This window comes from Lepeophtheirus salmonis, chromosome 3 (assembly GCF_016086655.4).
Source record: "Lepeophtheirus salmonis chromosome 3, UVic_Lsal_1.4, whole genome shotgun sequence".
Taxonomy (NCBI): Eukaryota; Metazoa; Arthropoda; class Copepoda; order Siphonostomatoida; family Caligidae; genus Lepeophtheirus; species Lepeophtheirus salmonis.
Genome location: NC_052133.2, coordinates 21,259,993 through 21,280,623, shown reverse-complemented (window position 1 = coordinate 21,280,623; position 20,631 = coordinate 21,259,993). Strand labels below are relative to the sequence as shown.

General features: G+C 31.8%; 1 protein-coding gene across 2 annotated transcripts; it reads right to left on the bottom strand.

Annotated features, from left to right (window-relative positions):
- Nucleotides 1–748: 748 nt before the first annotated feature.
- On the bottom strand, nucleotides 749–9,922 carry LOC121114621 (carbohydrate sulfotransferase 9). 2 transcript variants are annotated; one of them, XM_040708646.2, is made up of 6 exons: nucleotides 9,666–9,922; nucleotides 9,363–9,422; nucleotides 1,958–2,172; nucleotides 1,698–1,894; nucleotides 1,392–1,626; nucleotides 749–1,306 (listed from the first exon to the last, which is right to left on the bottom strand). In XM_040708646.2, exons 3-6 carry the CDS (start codon nucleotides 2,126–2,128, stop codon nucleotides 866–868), a joined length of 1,044 nt encoding a protein of 347 aa, XP_040564580.1. In that variant the 5' UTR covers nucleotides 2,129–2,172; nucleotides 9,363–9,422; nucleotides 9,666–9,922; the 3' UTR covers nucleotides 749–865. The 2 variants fall into 2 exon arrangements, with proteins under 2 accessions (XP_040564580.1, XP_040564579.1); XM_040708645.2 differs by lacking the exon at nucleotides 9,363–9,422.
- Nucleotides 9,923–20,631: the final 10,709 nt, after the last annotated feature.

The window sequence follows — 20,631 nt, the reverse complement described above, 5'->3', positions numbered from 1 at the left end:
GATATATTTTAGCTACCAGTTCTAACAGGGTATGCCAATAAAATCATAATAACAAATATGATGTCTTGGCTACCCATATCATCGATTTAACCCCCCATGGCAGCAATGATGGCTTCGAGACGGCCGTTCAAGGCCATGCACCCATTGTGGATGTAGTCCTCAAGCATGGCATCCCATTGCTGGTTGACGGTGTCCTTGAGGTTGTTGATATTTGGGTGATGGGTGGTGCAGGCCTTGGACTCAACATGCACGCAAAAAGTGAAGTCCAATGGGATGGCATCTGGTGAGTAGGGGGCACATTTTCTTTGGACAGAAAGGCAAGTTGTCCTCCAACAACATCCTGGTCTTTTAGGACGTGTTTGTTGGTTCCACCATCCTGGTAGAACACCACGTTCAAGTCCGGGTAGTTGGTTTGGACCCCTGGTAACAACTTCTCCTCCGTTGGTTTCTTGCCAGCGTCCAAAAGTCCGCGGACCCAAATTCGCTGGTCACGTTCAGATATGATTTTCTTGGCTTCTAAGACACTTAGGAAGATTTAGTTTTTTCTTTATTTTGAGTAATTTTGATTCATTCACAAAAAGCTTGATTTATCTTGCAAAACAAAGAGTAAAGATTTTTCATCGCACCCGGTACAATCTTCCCTTAGCTACTGCTCAATAATTATTATAGAGTTCAATATCCTAGTTTTTAAATGATTGGAGGGAAAAGGGGGAAATAAATGCTGAGCTTGTCTCTTATCGCTGAAAAATAAAATAAAAAAAATACATGTATTTCAATCATGCAAGAGATATTTTTTTTTTTGTTTGTTTTCTGAGTCTGTATGTATACTTAAGATTTATAATATAATTAAAGAAAAGGATTGTCGCTAAGAATGAATCTCTTGATAGGTTGGCAAATGATATCCGAAAATATCGAAATCTACTTGATACAGCTCGGAAAGCTCCTTATACTCCATTTCATCCAATTCTCTCAAATATCCAAGTATAAAGTCCGAAGACTTTTTCCCATCCTTGGCAGCGTTAAGCTTCTTTGGCTTTATATCTGGGAATCGAGGTAGGATCCCTGTTTTCTTCAAAATGAACTCTGTATCACGGTCAAATGTTTCAAATTGAATAATATCCGAAAATTGAACCTGGCACGGATTGCAAAAACGATAGACGGGGGTCCAGTGCATATCCATTTCATTGGTTCTTCGATACTCTTTCATGATGTAGCGAAAGAACTCTTGAAAGGTGGGATTCGTGACGCCTGAGACATAAGCTTTTGGTAGCATACCACGGTACTTCATGAGAATCTTTTTCTTCATCTGAAAAAGACAAGGAAGAAAGAGAGCTTGATTATCTATCAAATATAAAAATTATCCAGTAGTCAAGTTTTGACAAATTTCTTGCCTGATCGTGATAGGAGTTTACGTGAGCTTTGAGGATTTTATCTCTATACCCGGAAATAAGACGCTCAAATGGATTCCGCCCCACAATGAAGCTAGTAGATGTATTCATGGCTTTTACTAACTCTCTGCCTGAGGGTCTAGAATATTTTTTGCGTGCAAGATGGACCAAGGGTAATTTGGATGAGGTAAGGAATGCGTCTTTATAGCCAATGAGTCGATTAAAAATATACATCCAACTATGAAATTCAAAATATTAATTAGAATTAATTTGTTCTTTCCTATAAGAGGCCAGCCGATTTTTCCTTACCTAGAGCTACCAGATTTGAAGACAGAGCACCAGACCAAATTAAATTCATGACAAACGAAAAATTCCCATCCATTTGGTCTGTATAAGGGATCAAAATCCTTTCGCGTACTTAGACCATGTTTATCACAGGCATTTTTCATTGTCCAAAGCCTCTTGTTCATATCAAATTGAATGAAATCCGACTTAGATGAGGACGTCTATTAAAAAAAAAAAAATATCATTAATTATTGATAAACATGGATTTTAAAAGAGTACTTTACCTCATTGGACATAAGGATCCTTGGCAAAACGTTTTCATCAATACCACCCTTTTCAAGAAGGATCTTCTTCTCTTTCCTCCTCGCAAACAACGTGCAAAATATCCCTCCAAAACATACAATAGCTAATGTATAAGAAAATCTCCAAACAATTCTTTTATTCTTAATGCGCATTTTGGCATTAATTTAGATTCTCTCACATTAAATTAATAAGGGATCTGAAAAAAAAAAAATGTTTGAAATCAGTTAATACTGAAACTAAGGGAAAGAAAAGACGTGCTAAGAGATATATGATTATAGATCAAAAATAATTGATAAAAGTATTGAAAGAATGGCTCGAATTTCACAAAGGAGCCCAATTGTATATTTTAGTACTTCTACAGGACTTGCAAAATGAATAACCCGAGTTCTCTAGTATTATGTACTTTTTCAGCACGGCTTCCAATAAATTTTACTATCCCGAAGGGCTACCTAAAAATAAAAAAGAGGAGAGCACCTTTGTATTGCGGGCGCTGTCAGGGTCCTATTTTACTCTTTTGCTTACAAGACTGTGATACAAACCAAATGTTTAATACTATGAGACTATTTTCCTCAATCACAACTTGTATTTATTTGACAGAATAATCCATATTCTTGTTTTGTGTTAAAAAATATTTCCAAATTTTTTAACTGGATTAAACGACTTCTATTAAGTCAAAAAAAAAGGGGAAAGTTCATTTAATTTTGGGCTACCAAACCCTGCTTGTGTGCCTGCTTGAAGGGCTAGTAAGGATTTTGAAATTTTGAGAAGTTTGTACAGCGCTACAAATTTATAAAGTGTAGTGTTTTAATATGACGTCTTTGTTGGGAGATTTTCGGATATTGTATTTATTCCTATAATTTAAAAATTATTCTAGTTTGTATATATATACCTATATTGCCACCCTCTAACTTTAGGTACCCAGTAAAATATTAATCACATAAGAAACAATGGACTCTATGGCCACCTTTGTATAGATATACAATTGTGAGTGGTCTTTAATGTTATTTTATTTTTCCAATCCCTAAAAGATGTGGAAATATATAGAGTGAGTCTTAAAATCCTAATTAAGAATAGTCAATATTTAATCAATATTGATCAAAATAGAGGGTTTTTAAAATAAATAACTATTTTAGAAGAATAAATGTGATCACTTAACAAATAGGAAGCTAGAGTGACTAGTCTCAAAATTGAATGTTGATTACATTTGTACGCTTCTATAAATCATCGTCAATTTCTATCATCAAATTATTCTTATTAAATCTTTGGAGGCACCAAAATCTTAAATTTGCTAATAATAATCATCAAAATAAAGAAAAAGATAAATTGATAAGTTTATTTGAAAAGAGCCAATACTAGTCATTTAAATCAAATAAAATTAGTTAAAATCTCTTGAAATCTTAATTTGTCCGACAAATTTGAATATACAGACTATAGTTTACTCAAATGTGGATATAAAATATTAGGATGTATGTAAATATGAAGTAAAAAAAAATGATTTACTTTTTTTTGTTCAAGATTGTTTTTATGTTGACGCTCCTCAAATAATACTTCAAAAGCTAATATAGACTTTATATCAAAAGATGAAAGAAAATCAAAAATAAAGTATTTTTATACCGCGTACTTCCTGGACACTTAATCCATTATTTATTTTTATATGATTATAATTGTTGAAAACAAATTTTTATATAACAGCTGATTTTTGAAGTATTTGAGTTTTATAAATGATTTTTTTTTCTTTTTTTTTGAGGAGAATAAGGGGGGACCATGATCAGTACTATTTAGCTTATCTGAACTATATAAGGGGGATGTCAAAAGGGATATATTCACACAATTCCATGAATAGAAAGCAATTCAAACTTATATTTTTGTATCAAAAACTTTCATTAAGCAGAGGATAGAAGCTTTTATTCAGCTCCTCAAAACGACTTGGAACTTTCAAAATCCTTGAATGATTGCAGGAATATTTATGAACAAATTTTAAAAGCCACCCTTTACAAATTTAGGAAATTTAAAAAAATTTGCTGCATTGTGCTAAGATAGAAAAACTTGTCACGAAATTGTTGCATTGAGCCTAACAAAGAAAAACTTATCACGTTGAGTTTAATCTATAATAGACTAGAGTCACAGACTAGATTAACAACAATTTTAAATAAAAAATAAAAAGATTCGATAGAGTTATTGATTAAAAGGTTTATCAATAAGAGAACACCATCGTTTTACAAGAAAATGAATTTCCCCCCAAAAAATATTGATCAACTTCCATATTTATGTGTCTATACAAAAAGATGTCAACGATGGCTATAGCCAAAATAATATAAGTCACAAAAGATAAGGTAGAGAGAGATATCGCACTGTTTCAAGTATACAACAATTATCTAACGATCCTTCAGATAAATAGGTGTGAAAAGACCTTAATAACAATAAATAAAAAGTGCGCGCTATGCGCGGTACAAGAGTATATTAAATTTTTTATCCTCTCTAATAAAAAATATTAAATCAAGAGATAGCTATATATTTTTTTTTAAAGTTGATCTATTTATTTAAAATAGTTATTTTGTACAAAATGCTTCAACTTGATACGTTTTGACTATTTTTAGAAAAGAATGGTACTTTGTTTAAAAAAAAAAATATAAGTAACTTCAAGGGCGATGCACAACTTATAGAATGAAAAAACCAAATGAAGAACTCCTATACTACCAAGTAAAAGGACTGTTCAACGTCCGGCTCGACTTGTCTTCAAATGCAGAGACTTATCATTGCAGCAAAATCACAAAGGATTTGAAACGATAATTCTGCATGAAAACATTATGAAAGGTGAAAAATTCAAGCTGGATGTAAAGTTTATACTACGAGAAAATGAAGCCTGAATATTCATGTGGAAAAAGGAATTCAAAGAGGGTTTTTTAAATATCAAATTACCTAAAGAGCTCCATACTAAACAAAGTTGCAAAAATGAAATGCCAAATTTTAAAAATAATTATATAAATTCCATTTATCATTTCTGAATGTTCTTAAGTCTGTATTGACAGAGTGCTGGAAGAATTAGTGTGCAGTAAATGGTTTCCAACTTTTGTAATAGAATTTAAGCGTACTTTTCATCAATTATAAGTATAAATTGTTGGGAAAACAAGTAGGCATCATGATTTGCAGTTTTTACACAGTCAACTAACACTGTTTATATTTAATTATATTTGTGTGTAACAAGGATTTAACTTTAAAAAATAGGGAATGTTTTCAATGTAAGACAAATAAATATTGAAGGAAACTTCTTAGACATTGAAAAGCTGCAATTAGTCATTCCGGCTGGTCGTAGATCTTGGATCATGCTCTGGCCAGGCTATGGCAGAGAAAAGTACTGCCATTTTTGTTTGAAGATAATAGACTAGGGTTCCGGATTGGAACTCCTACACCGGGCTGAGACTGTTATATTATTTAAAAAAATTCAGTCTGGACCGGTCTCATATAAAAATTCGATCTAGATCATTCCAAATGAAAATTGTGTTTAGATCGGTCAAAAGGAAAAATTCGGGCTAGACCGATTTTACAGATAAATTGTCTATAACATGATATCATAGGTTTTTTCAAGTACAATGACGTTATACGAAGTTTAAACGAAGGTAGCTAAGATGATTTTTAATATTGTTATCTCTTATATGTACACAGTATTTATTCTAAAACTTATCGTGTATGTACTTCTGAAATAAAAAAAATGAATGACAGTTGATCTAGAAAAAAAAGATGGTCTTTCATAATATATGAGACCAAAAAAAAAGGTCTTTCATAATATATGAGACCGAAAAAAAAATCGGTCAATAAATTGAGACCGAAAAAAAAATCGGTCCATAAAGTGAGAACGAATCAAAATCAGTCTACCCAGTGAGACCAAAAAAAATCTGTCCAAATCGGTTAGGAAAAAATCACTTAAGACCGAACCAAAAAAAAATTCGGAGCAGAACCGAGTCTTAACACTTGCAGTTCATTACTGGCTATGCTAAAGATGATTTAAAAAATTAGATTTGAAGCCAATAATTAATATTTTGATGCACAGTACTTTTGTTTTAAACTACTTTACCTCTGGACATTTTGCCTTCAGCCATTTCGCCTTCATGCTATTTTTCCTCAAGGATATTAAATTTTAATATAAAAATAAATTAATTTTATATGAGGTTGTTATTTATTTTTAGTTATAATTAATGCTCCCTTTGAATTTTTGATTACTACAAATGCATTATATGCTTGTTTTCTGTCGGAATTATGATGGAATTATAATTTTGCCTCATATTATGCTTGTTTGTCAGTCCATGAGTCATCTTTAGTATGAATAATCTACTAAAGGGGAAGTGATTAGCAATTCATATATTTGAATAGTTGCGTGTTTAGTTATTTTTGTTTATCTTATTATACTAATTTTATCACTTATTTTGTCTTTGGTTTAAATTCATTACATTGTGAGATTTTGTTGGTGTAAACTTTTAAATTTTAGGAGTATAATTTTAACATTTTTCGAACAGGAAACAACCATTTAATGCATTTTGTATTATACTCATTTTGATTAAAAAATTATGTAGGAACATCCATTTTGACTAGGAATAACAAAAATGACGTGTAAATATGATTTATTTATTTAAGGCGAAATATCCTTGAGGAGTGTTGGATGGGTCCTTATATACTAAAAAGACTGCAATTCAATCAGTTTGGTCCTAATATATTTTTGTCTCTCCTAAGACAGGTCTTTTTTTGGCCTTTTATAAAAATTAATCAAGCTGAAATTACATATATTCTACTTACTACGTCATTTGAGTCGCTGAAGTTCAATAATAAAACATAAACTCTTTCAAAGAGACAAGATAGCTAAAGCTAAAATTAGAAGTTGTGTAACTAGAACGTATTATTATGAGTTCTAGCTAGCATTCATTATTTTCTTGATTCTTATATTTTTCAATCTTAGCTGGGAGTGAAGAAAATATAACGGTAGGACTGTAGGTTTGAAAGACTGATGTATCGACCTTTAAGATGTTGAATGGTAAAAAAAATAGGTCCAATAAAAAAAAAAAAAGACTAAAGGGGGGAGACTGATTAGGAAATTAGAAAACAAAAACTACTATTAATTTAATGGCGCTAAAGTTAATGCAACTCTAATTTAGGACCCCCCACTTTATGCAAGTTCAAGAATGTATGTTAATTGTAAATTACAATAAATTGAAGTAAATCACATAATTTTAAATGTTCCTTAAATTCTTCAAATAGATAAAGTTTAAATAAGCATTACAATATTACATTTACTCCATCTGATCTAATAATTGAACATGAAGTCCATTTATATTTATATTATTTCCTTCTTTATGAATATTCAAGAAGACGCGAACCTACACACATTAAGTTCACGAGAATTATTTCTCCTGAAGACGTTGTCTATTGAGCTACGTTTTAATTTATTCATTAGCAAGTAAATAACAACTAAACAACAACATATTGAAAGTAGAAGCAATCAAGTATCAAGACAAATTATTAGGTGAATATACACAATTGATCATTAAGAAAATAATTAAGTATTTATTAAAATGCTGTACATTTCTTAGGAGAATTAATCCTTTTAAATTTTTTTTTAGATTATAATTTATTTATGTATGTGTAAAAGTTCTGGAATATAGATACTCACGAGCTTTATATTGCAATATAATATCAAGCAATTAACAAATTCAGAAAATGATACCAAACTAACTAACTCTTGAAATACAAAGTGGTGAACCCTAACGGTCACTTTATTTTGTACAACTATAGAATCGCAACATAAGAAATGATTAGTTGACATATAAGAATCAGGTAGTCAAAGCGTGGGGAAAAAACTTTTATTAGTTTGCTTTTTGTCAATGAGAAAGATGAAAGAGACCGATCAACAGAGAATCATCGATCTTGACCTTTCCCAAGTGTAATCTTCAACTATTGCTAAGATTGCGGGAGTCCACACAAGGACTATAGCCCAGATAGTGGCCCAGTATGAAGTCAGAGGAGGACCTTTCATTTCATGAAGAGGATGATAATCCTCACTAAGACGGACCAAACGCTTTCAATGAAATCACAAGCAGGGGGAATGGGTTTACATAACAACATTATCATAACGGCTATGAAGGTCCTTGAGATAAAACCCCAATAGTGACACAGCGAACAAGAAAAAAAAAAGGCTCTCTGAAATCCTGGCAAACTTCTGGGAGAGCAAAATGTGGCCCAATCCTCCCCCAATTTCAACCTTCCTGACTATGGCATTTACGGATGCATTGAAAGGATGGTTGGATGAGTCCCATAACCACCTATAAATGCCTTGAAGGCTACCGTGGACCTAGAGTGAGAGACTACGTCCGAGGACTTTGTCTAGCGGGTGTACACTGGTTTTGTAGGAGGTTGGTCTGTGGAGGTCAATGCTAATCATTTTGAGAAATAAAATGTATAAATTCTTTGAGGTTTTGCTCATAAAAATATCAGGATTAGAGGGCCAAGTATCATTTTTGAGAGTATAATGATTACAAATATAAGTTAATCATTATGGATTTTCTATTTATCCAGCATTATACATATTATATTCTTCTTTTTTTTTCAAGACTAAAACGAATATCTTACTTTTTCTGATTACAGCATATTTTATTCTATAAACTATTTTATAATTTCACATACCCATGGGCGTTTATAAATTCATAGTTTTTTAAATTTTTGAATTATTTTGGTACTTGAAGATTTAGAAAATAAATATCACAATATAATCGACGTAGCTCATGGACAACGCGATTGGAAAGAATGATTCTGTTGAACTTAATGTGTGTAGGTTCTCGCCCAGGTGATTTCTAGCAAAAGAAATTTACTTTATGTATATAGTTTTCACACAATATTCCCAGGTTAGATGGAAGTAATTAAACACTATGATGTTTACTTAATCAATGCAACTCCATCAAATATATTAAAGGAATATTTAAATATATATATCACCAATATGATATCCCGTTGAGCGTACTAGTTGATTTAAGCAAATAACTCGTTCAAATAATTTGGTATAGTGTATTTACTAGTTTAAAAAATCTAACACGCAATTAACGAAGAATAAACTCAAGATTTTCAATAAAAACAAGGTCTTCGATAATTATATAGATTCATCGAAATCCACAGTTTTTATAAGAGTATTTGGATAATTCGATGATTCCATACAAGATCTGGAGAGATTGCTGTATTTTAAGGGGATAATGAATTATGATTAAACGGTTATAAGTCACATATCTTGATGTTAAAAGGCACATTAAATTAAAGGGGATAAAATCCATGAAGTAAAACATAAAAACTGCTCCAAAGAGATCCTTCAACATTAAATTTATGAGAAGTTCAAATACAAATTATTCTTACCGTTTTAATAGTCCATTTAAACTATTTCTATAGCTGAGGATTTGTGGTGCTTCAAATTCTCTTTTTTATTGTTGTTGAAGCGTGAAATTTAATATTTTTAATTATTATTTATCGTATAACATTATTTTGGTAATAATGGCTTTAAATGATGTGGAAATTACTCTCAAATAAAGAATGTTAAGGGCCTATTAAAAGAGAACATTTAGAATTCCTATGGAGAGCAAGTCAACACAACCTCTTATTTGTGTACATTCTTACTGGTATTAATATTAAAAAAAAAAGAAAAAACTTTTATTTTCTTACCGCGTCCTTGGCTCCTATATGTAGTTCGAAAGTGTTTTGAAAGGAATTTCGGAACTTTCTTTTCTTCATGGGTGTCGGTAGGGACTCACTCCATGGAAGTTTGTCTTAATGTATTAGGAATGCTACACTTTGTAACAGACTTGTCATCCCAAGGAACTGGGGAAGTGACTAAAAAAAATATAGAAATATATTACGGCAAAAAGAGTGGAAGGAAGGGAAAAATAACTCCTTCTAAAAGGAAAAGAAGGGGGAAACTCGTTTTCTAATAAGAGCAATGGAGTAATGCAGAACACACTCATGCAACAAGCAAAGAGAGAGAGATATATAGAGTGAGGGGAAGGGAGGGAATTTGTGAGAAGGAAATGTAGTTGCTGTGAGGGGGGGGTTACATCTTTCTTCCCTCTTGCCAAAGATGCATACTCACCATGAAAGGGCTCCTTCTTTCTCTTGCCCTTGAAGATGTAAATAATGGAATCAAAAGTACGTAGACGTTTCTCTTTCCCTTTTCTAAGAAGAGGCCCTTTCGTAGAAAAATATAAATATTCTTAAGCAAAAAAGAATTTTATTTAATAGCTATTTATAGAATACACTTTAGTTTGACAAAATGATCATCAAAAGGAGCTTATAATGTATATATTAAACCCCTTGGTTAACTTTTTAAAAAGCACTTGTTAATACTATGGAGTTATTTGTTGCTGGTTGTGATTAATTGTGATATACTTAGAGATGGTTTTTTTTTTGTAAAAGCGCGAGGAGAAGGCCGGAGCACCTGAAATAAGATCCCTGTTAATATCAACTGTCTGCTGTATGATTTTGAAGCGAGACAATGAAATAACGATAAAAAGAGGAGAACCTTCTATTGTTAAAATAGTATTTGTGCATTTTTAAGTGAATTTATACCAAAAATAGGCAAGAACTCTTACTGCCTATTCAAGGGTTCATAATCTTTGTTTTTTTCCAATTCCCTACTTTTTAGTGAGCTTACTCACCATTTTGCAAAACTGCACAGGAATTTAACAAATTCTATTGTGTTTAGTAATTAAATTAGGCTTTGCTGTATTGTATCATTTTACGGGCCTTATTTTATTTTAATATAAGTATTATATTTTTGTATTAACAGTTTTCACAAAGAAATAAAACACAAATGAAAACATATGTTTTGTGTTTTTTTCTCTATTTATTTGCCTATTAAAAAACAACATACAAAAAATACAACATATAATTGTATTTTCGCTTTTAAAGTCTGGAAAATAATGCTGAAACTCGTCCATCAGCTGTTGAGTTTGGTAATGGCTTCGTTTTTGATAACGTTGCTGAACACCGCCATCAGTTTTGCTGTTTTGCACCAACATTGAAAAAACCGTTGCACTGCATCCAGTCTCGAACTAGGCTCGCTCTTTCTGGCGCATTAACAATTCTTAGGCCTTAACATACAATTCCATTCAAACATTAAATGAAAAAACCATAAGAATATGTACACGTGTGAGTAATTACAAAATAATGGGAGCTTTGCTACACCAAAGAGAGATGCGAGAGGAGTGAGTCTGCAGGGATCCACTTTTGGCATTTCTAACCCATGAATGGTGTTACTAATACCCATTCCTCTGTCCATTCTTCTGTCTGATAGATAATTCCTCACTTGGCAACTCTACTATTTTCCGCCTGAGGTAAATTCCAGAAAGGTTTAAGAACCACCGTTTTAGGAGATGTCAACAATCACACACGCCTAATTAAATAATGAACACAAAAGAAGAAAGCGTACACGCATCAACAGTTTTTCTTTTTCTAATTGGCATACTTAGTTTTTTCTTTACACACATCCCCTCTTAGATATACATTTTGCATAAAGATCACTCAAGAATAAGGATGTCTCGTTTTAAATAGTTGTTAAACACAAGATAATTCATGCTTAATATATCTCGGCCTATAATAACCTTGGAGGTTTTTTGTATAATATTAATTGCAATTTTTTGTCGAGGGCACAATTTTTTGATTGATTACTACAAATGAATATGTCCAGCTTTTTCTAATGAGGACATCCTTCAAATGTGTATAATATCTCAGGGTACCTCTGTATAAAATATGAATCAAAACGAACTTGACAATATAAGTTTCCTCAATTGATAACTAGGAAGGGTGTGATTCACACCCTTAATGAAAAACGTGAGCTTGGTACGACCTATTTTGACAAGAATGACAAACAGAGTTTCTGATTTATGATCCACAATGACTAATGGTGTATATATGGCTTGGAAAAGCTATGTCTAAGTTGTGGAAAACAATATAGCAACTGTACTACATGAATCCACAAGGTAGTCCTTTTCCACTGATACCTAGATATCTATTCGATATCTCCCAATCTCATCTTCAATCTGCAATTTTCCCTTTTTGAATGGTGAGTTTCTGTTGTAGTGGTAGAGACCAGTCCTATGCACTCTTTACTTGAACTCCTAGGATTATCGAAAACTTTTAAAAACTTAAGTTATAGTTTTTAAGAGGTTTTGTGTCTTTGATATAAACTACTTTGACTATATTTTTTTGTCAATTAAGAGTTTCCAAATTATATACAGCAATACCACAATTTTAAAATGACAGAACTTAGGCAAAAAGTAATTCCACGTATTTTGGCTTGAGACCGATCTGTTGACAATGTCAGTTGCCTCTGCATCTCCTTGGGTATCTTTCATAACCTCAAGAAGATTTATAAGGAGTCTGTTAACGTGAAAGGGAAGTCAATCCCTGGAAAATCTGAATCTGTTTGAGTTGAGGGTTTTCTTACGGTTGTCCATTCTAGGATACCTCAAATTTTGAGTGGCCCAAATACCGAATACCCTGGGTCATAAAGTGCTTCCCATCCCTGATAACTACTTTGGTAAGGAAAAATACACTTTCACTGGAAAAGGTACCCCTTCAACACGTCTGACGTCATCCAAGCGTACATCCGCAAAAAAGTTGGGGTCTACTATGTCTTGGAAATAGTAGATATGGCTACGGTCATCTTCTAACCCAACCCTACTCAATTATGATGTATGGACGTAAATCGAACAAAAGGCTTGTGGGAACAGACAAAGAAATATTTACAGCTTGAAATGATCGCTTCAAAAGACATGTTCTAGGATAAAGTTGTACAAAATTTAGAAATATTACATGGCCTTCGCCATTGCGTACCGGTATACATCGAGGCTAAAGGGAGATTCTTCAAAAAATTTAAAATATTTCTAATGATCAATATTGTAAAAAATAAATTTTCCTTAGCAACAAGTATTTTTTGCAAATGATTCATAATCTTAATAAAGTCTAGTGTCTAAAGTAATGACACGCTTGGTACTGGGGAAAATATCCAACAAACTCCACCAAAATATTTTTTGTCTCACTTTTTTTTAAATTTCTAAATTATACTCTACTTTATTTGAATAATGAGCCCTCTCCAGTGACGATTTTTATTAAAATGAACGTTATACTACGTAATTTTTTGTATTATGAGTGGGCACTCATGTGTGCCACACCACCGCCCTCTTGAAAAACGCTGATCAAAAGTACAACTGGACATAGATTCGGAGCTAAAGGAATAAATTGACTGGAAATAAAAGTGAATTTCATTGATTTTGAACATAATATGTTCAAGTACATTTTCCCAAAAGAAATGATAAATATTTGTAGACAATCAAAGATGCTTAAAAAGGAATCCTTTTGGGAGGCGTTTTACCGGCAGAAATGGTTGATTTTCTATTCACATAGTAACAATAGACATAATGGTTTTTAAATGATTAATAGTCCTGTACATAGGTTGTATTTGTTCAAAAAGAAGAATGTTCTCCTTATCTCCTACTACGAAGATACAAAGTATTCCCTCCTCTTGAAACGATCTGTAATTATTATTCTTAGTTGATATTACAAAACAATATTAAACACATATTTTATAACAATGTGATCAAAATATTATGAAAACATATCATTAATCAATGAGAAAAAATGAGTATTTCGGTATGACGTTGGGATTCCTTTGATTGTTTAATAGGTATGATCCGAGGATCTTTGGTACAAATTCAACATGGTATAATAATAGATTATGGCACTTTTTATAGTACACATACCTATATATGTATGTATAGGATATAGATAATACAACCCCTCGGGAAGAGTGTTTATTTTTTGAGGCTACACAATACATATTAAGTAGTATAGTATCTAAATATTTAATTAATATAAAAAGAAGGTTTATTTAACAAACTCTTTCTTCTTTAAAAAAAATAAATTCCCAGAAATAGTTTACGGACAATATTATACCTAATATAGCTCTATTTATTTTTTTGTGAGTTCTGGATGGCAATACTTCTCTTGTCCCTCAACCTCTGAAACTTTTTGAGCCTGAAGCCAAAAAATTCATTCCATTCTCTTGACTAATCAAAGTATAAGCTGTACTCGGGCCTTTTTTGAGAGAGCCTCTCTTTCTCTGACGATTTGAAGTGATAATTATGACTGAAAAATTATAAAATGTGAATAATTCAAGTTAAAAGGAAAGTTTATATCACAAGAAAACTATGTAATTTTTTTAACAGAAAATTGTTTAAATTTTCAATTGTTGTTAGGTTTTGACTTGGCTATTCTTGTACATCATACAGTTCCTATGGTTGTCGTTCATATATTTATGTGAAACTGTCTTCCCCAACTTTTGAACAGGTATAGTTGCGTGTCCCTCAGCCTGTGGGTCTTAATAGTATTTACTTCCAGTAAATTTCCATTTATTGTTCCTTAAAATATTTTATTACTCTTTTGGATTCTTTGAAAATTAGTATATAAACGTTTATGACGTCATGAATTGCATCATCATTCGAAGTGACCCTATATTGCCTATTGAGCCTTATTTTAACATAATTGATATGTATTTTCAAACATTTGAACAAAGGATATTGTGCAAATAGTTTATTTCATCAAAATCTATGTACAAATTGGAGAGTTGGGTAAGTTAATGCAACTTAACTTAGATTTGTTAATAATTTAAGTTAATTAACTTTTAACTGAACTAGTTAATTATTTAAACGTCGTTATTTTAACTTCAACTTCACCAGTTAATTTTTATTTAATCAAATTTAACTTTTAACTATTTGCTATTTTTTTAAACAACATTATCTAAATGTTCATCTACCTTAATGAAGTTAATTAATGAGAGTTAATTTTTTTTTGTTATTCTAAGTTGAAGTACATAAAAAAATGTCTGTAAGTAGCCGTTAGTTCTCTAATTATTAAGTTAAATACTGTGTCGACACGATTTGTTTTATTAAACTCTTCAACTGGGGCATTCCACTTTAAATCGATAAAAAGGATATTTTCTCAGTGTCGTAGAAAATGTCGTTTTTATATTATCTACGATATTTTTGTCATTTTACATATAGTTTTAAATTAGACGGAAGCTCAAAAATCTAAAATTTTGTGTGTCTTTTACTTCTATTTTCAAAGTAACTTCAATCTGTATTTTTTTTTTCTTGATCGTTCAATTGGAAAGAGAGAAAATTTCAAAAGCCAGAAAGACCGACAAAATAATCTTTATTATAAAGCCTTGATAAAACTCTCAATGGACTAACTTAGTTATTTTTTTGTATCGAAATTAATTTTAATTTAACCCAGGTTGGGTGAGATAATTTAATTGAAATTACTTTAAAGTTGATTAACATAAACTTAACTAGTTTAAAAAAAAGAAAACTTTAAATTAACTTCAACTTAACTAGTAAATTTTTATATAAATCGAAATTAACTTTAATTCAACTTGTTAAAAAGATTAGTTAACTTGCCCATCAGTGACAAATTGCACACTCAATAACAAAATCACCATGTTTTCTATAGTTGTCTATATTTATTCGACTATTTCTCCATTTATAATTGCAATAAATCTAAAAATATAATTAAAAGTTATTTTTAAAAACACGAAATAGGGAAGTTTTGGGTTTTTGTTTTAAATTTGCCTCCGTGGGAGACGTGTCTATGATTAGAGCTGCGAAAATTGTAGAGTTAAAGAAAATAAACTTTTGTACACCAAGGTCTAGCAAGAAAAGTAGTGAAATCCATTGATACCAAACAATAGCAATTGAAATTATATGTTTTCGGAAAAAAGTGAAAGTTTCAAGAGACCAAAGTTCGGAGCATACTCACGTGTATTATTCAATTTAAGAATAAATGATTATCGATTCTTGAATTGAATTTCAGTCAAACTAATTTCCCCAATTCCATCATTAATTTTTTGAAAGACTAAATAAAATTGTGTAAAAATTGTTAAAAAAAAGTGAATATACTTCATAAAATAATTGGTTTCAAATACTTTCTCAACCTATGGACATTTTTAAATTCATATAATTAGGATAATACATTATTTTGATTACAATAAGCATTTAAAAAAATGTATATTTTCAAGCACCATTTATTGATTTAATATATAGAATTATTAAAATTCGAATGTTTTGTTCAGCTATTTGTACCTTTTGTCGTCATCAACTACTTTTTCACATCATCAAACTATTTATAAGTATGTTACAAAAAATGTCAAATTAAATCCCCCCCCCCACACATTTTAAACCTGTTTTATTTAATGGTAAAAAAGACATTTTGATACCAAAGTCACGTTTCTAGCTTCAATATTACGGAAGTAATAGCCAATTTATCATCGAAATTTCACGTATTTTTTTCGTAGTGTTTATGTTATAACCTACACCAAAATCTATGATCTAATTTTAATATGATATTTCAATAAAAAAGGAAAACAAGGAGTAACTTGTATTTAAAGAAAAAATAAGTTTTTTTAGGGTAATTTAAAGTAATAAGTGTTATTTAGTTATATCGACAAATCAAGGTTTTAGATCAATAGGCTTCCATTAATTTTTGCCTTTGATGAGTTTTTGTAGTCTTGAACGTACTAAAAACAGTTCAACGTCAACATTAGTAAATATCATCAAAGAGTCATCAAAAGCTGTAATCTAACTAGAATCCAAATTTGCTTTATTTATTTTATACCAGTATAGACAAATGAGCATTGAGCTTTCGCAGACAACAGGGGAAAATGAGCAATTTTTGAGCGATGGCTCACAAATTCTAATTCTTCTTATGAGTATCTGAAAGGGTATGGCGTGAACACTTTTCGACAATTATACAATAATAATTGATTCAGAATTCACTAACTACTAGGAGTTTACTTATGCATCGAATTTGTAAAATTGTGGTTACAAATCAATTAAACAACTAGACTACACACTACGTTGTGCAGACAAATGACACATTAAAATTTAAAAAAATAAACGAGGGTCAAAAACCTGATTAAAGGCTGGCTCAATTTTAACATTAAAAAAAGAATAAACCTTTATAACAATTTTGACATTCCAAATGTTTTGTATATGGCTAATCTCTTTACCATTATTGGCGGAGGATGCCATATCGGAGGAAATTTTTTGGTTGGAGACTTCTTTTCATAGGAATTACATTTCATCATTAAAGAGACCAAGAAATCGATTAGGTGGTGGCTTCAAATATTTATTAGAAAGTTTTGGGTAATATAACAAAGAATCCCAACATGGAGTGGAGATATGTGATAACATCAAGTCCATATTATGAATATATTATTTTTGGAACTGATCGTATACGTGGATATATCAGCAACTTTTCTCCTTTGCTTGCTGCAACGCATATGGGTCTTTGAAAAGCGACCCCCAATTACAATTGCGGAACGACTCTGGATATTATTCATAAAAATTATGGAAAGAAAACTTTTTTTCAAGAATTTACAGGACCTTTACTTTTCCCATCATTAGACATGCCAAACTACACAATGAGCCAGTTCCTTAACATTTGATAATTATTTTTTCTAACTCAGAAGAGGACTCTGTGTTGTCGAGGTGTGATGGATGGATTTGTGAATTTAATTTATATACTGATTAGATGCATATAATTATATCTTTGACTTCCCAAATAGCGGATTGAAGAAAATTCACAGGTCAATTTCAAACAGGAATTTTGTTTTTCAGCACTCCATGTAAAGATTGTGGTAATTTATTTAACACTGTTAGACAGACTTTTTCAGGATGTCCACCATTACATACTCTGAGATCATTTATTACTTTAAACCTGAGATGTCTGGGAGGCCATAACATAACTATAATTACGGCGATAATTCTATTCGACCTTTCATCAAAAATAAAAAAGTATTGATAACAGAATTGAAGTCGAGCCCATATTTTCTGAGTCAAGTTCTACTCACCAGTACCCACCCCGGATCCATTGAAAACTACACGAGTACGGACTGGAGTACTGATTTATATATATTTCAATTCTTATAACAAGCATTTAAAACTCAGCTAAGAACTAGAAACAGTTCAATATTATTTGATGTCATATTTACCAAACCAGTAAAATGATTGAATATGTAAAGGGAGCGGGGGTCAAATTGTCGCCAAAATATTTTTGGCGAAAAAAACAATAAATAATTGTTTTTTAACTTTTTTATTGAAAATTAAAACTATGCCGAGCATATAGGTATAGAGTAGCCATTCATTAGATATAATTACCGTTGGCATTAATAACGGCCTCAATACGGCCTCTGAACCGGCCGCAGGCTTTTCTGACCATCTCATTGTCCATGTTGCCGAATACCTCCTTGATGGGGCCCATCAGGCTGGCCTTGGTGCTTTGGGGATGTCTGTTGGTATGTCTCTCGACATACCAACAGACAAAATAGTCCAAAGGATTAAGGTCGGGAGAGTTAGGAGGCCACAAACCCTTGGTTACGACGTCATAACAGTTCTCGGTTAACCACTGCATGGAGATTTTGGGCACATGGCAGGGTGCTGAGTCCTGTTGCCACACCCAGGGCCTGTCTCCGGCCACCCCTTGGACCTTCATGGACATGGTAGGGTCATCCTCAACCATCTTCTTCACCTTGTCGAGAAAGTCGGTGTCCCTGACCTTCTTGTCGTCGCCCTCCTCCTTGGGTGCCCACGTTATGGTGCCATCAACATCCCAGGTGTACTCTACCTTCTAACAGATACGCTGAACAGTCCGTAAATTCACTCCTAAGGTTGAAGAAATCGTTGAATTGTAGATTTCACCTCCATTATTAACCAATGCCATGACTACGGCGGACCTCGAAAGCTCCTCGTTCCACTTATAGCTCTTTATCTTCTCATATGATGACGGCATGATGCTAACTGAACTACGTATCGTCAGCTGACGAGAATAGCTTTCATATTTGGTAACCGGTTTTTTATTTGATAATGTCGTCTTCAAGTTATCAAGGTTTAAAGTAGGAGACAATCTGATCCCCGCTCCCTGTATAGCATTTCATTAGTTTTGCAAGTATTTTTTTTAGCAGTGAGGCAGTTGAAATTAGATCTGAGGGAGATGAGGCAGTTGTAAATATATGGCAAAGTACTCAAACTCCCATTATGAGCCAACCAGAAATTAACGGAGAGTATTTAAATTTTAATTTACAAACTAATTATGATTGATAAACTAATAAAATGTTAAACATTAAAAAAAGTAAACTTTTTTTTTATTTGTCTAAGAAAATTCTTTTATATATAATAAGGAATCGGCCTTGTCCACATAGATGGTATCTGAATCGGCTGAAAATTTGGTAAGGGTATATCTTTACTATCAATTGATTGATTTCGAACCTTTTTTTTTTTTTTTTTTTTCGTACGAAAGGTTGCCCAATGCAATAACGACGAGACGCACTGTTACAAAGTCGATGGAGAAAAGTAATGTAAAATAAAAAGATAGATTAATAAGAGAAATTGAATTATTTTATCAATATGTTCCTATTATGAATGTAAAACGAAGATATCAATAATATTATTATCATTATCACGATTAATCTTGACAGTTTTTAAATTGAATAACATGTATAATATGAAGGTACCCACCTATCCTTATCCATGCTGCTTGAAGTATGTACATACATATATTTATGTATATAAACAAATAATATTTGTAAGCGATATATATATACACAGGAGATGAAGAAAAAGACGTGATATCACAGCCTTGAAGAAAGAACACCAAATTGTATTATATTAAACATATTTGATCGTATGTTCAAGTAACTTAAATAAGAAGTGAAAAATTAAAAAAAAAAAAAAAGACAAAACAACTTTCACCTCTTGTGGTCCAACAAAAATGATTTGGATTCAATTAATATTCTTTTTTCTCTTTTCAAATGTAATTAAAATTAATGTAGCGATATACATTGTAGATAGTATTAATTAGGGTTTCTCATTTCCTCAGATCCTGGAGAATAAATACTTAAATTACGGGATATTGGACCTATTGGGGTGTTATCAGTAAATAATGGGTACAAATTTTGGTGTAACGAGGGGAACTACCATATGCCTTATAAGCCCTTTCCTATTGTCTGTACCGTTATGCAAGGATTTTGTGGAGTCTGATTTCATAGCTCTACTTTGTAGCTTTTCCCCCGATACTTTAGCGAAAATCGAAATAGATACTCAACGACAAAGGATACAGTTTTTACTCTTTATTCTCCCTTTAATTCAATGTTTAATAATTTTTATTTTTGATATACTAGCGATGTTGGCCAGGAATTAATAGACGTCAACAAACAGACAAGCATTGTTTTAATTGTTTCACACGTAGTTACTCTATACTTAGATGTTCTCTCCTCACAAATGAAAGAACAATGATAACAACTAGAGAAAAAAGTTTAATATGGCGTAATAACCAGAGCGTACTCTATCTTGTCACTAAACCTCATCCAGAGTCACGTTCATTTTTTTTAAATTTATATAAAGTACTTCCCTTTTCTTTTTCTTTTTTTTCAATATGAATAGAACTAAACGCCTGCAAGATTTTAGTTCTCCCTGTACATTAAGCTCCCTTTTTTTCTTTATACTTTATTGGTATATGATATACCAGGGGTGTCCACAAGGGGAGGGCTGAAGGGGCTGGCGCCCCCCCCCCAAAAAAAAAA

Coding starts and splice junctions, on each gene's coding strand:
- LOC121114621 (XM_040708646.2), bottom strand. CDS start 2,128: ATGCGCATTAAGAATAAAAGAATTGTTTGGAGATTTTCTTATACATTA. Junction 1,895..1,957: donor GGATCCTTATGTCCAATGAG/GTAAAGTACTCT, acceptor TTTTTTTAATAG/ACGTCCTCATCTAAGTCGGA. Junction 1,627..1,697: donor TTCAAATCTGGTAGCTCTAG/GTAAGGAAAAAT, acceptor TGAATTTCATAG/TTGGATGTATATTTTTAATC.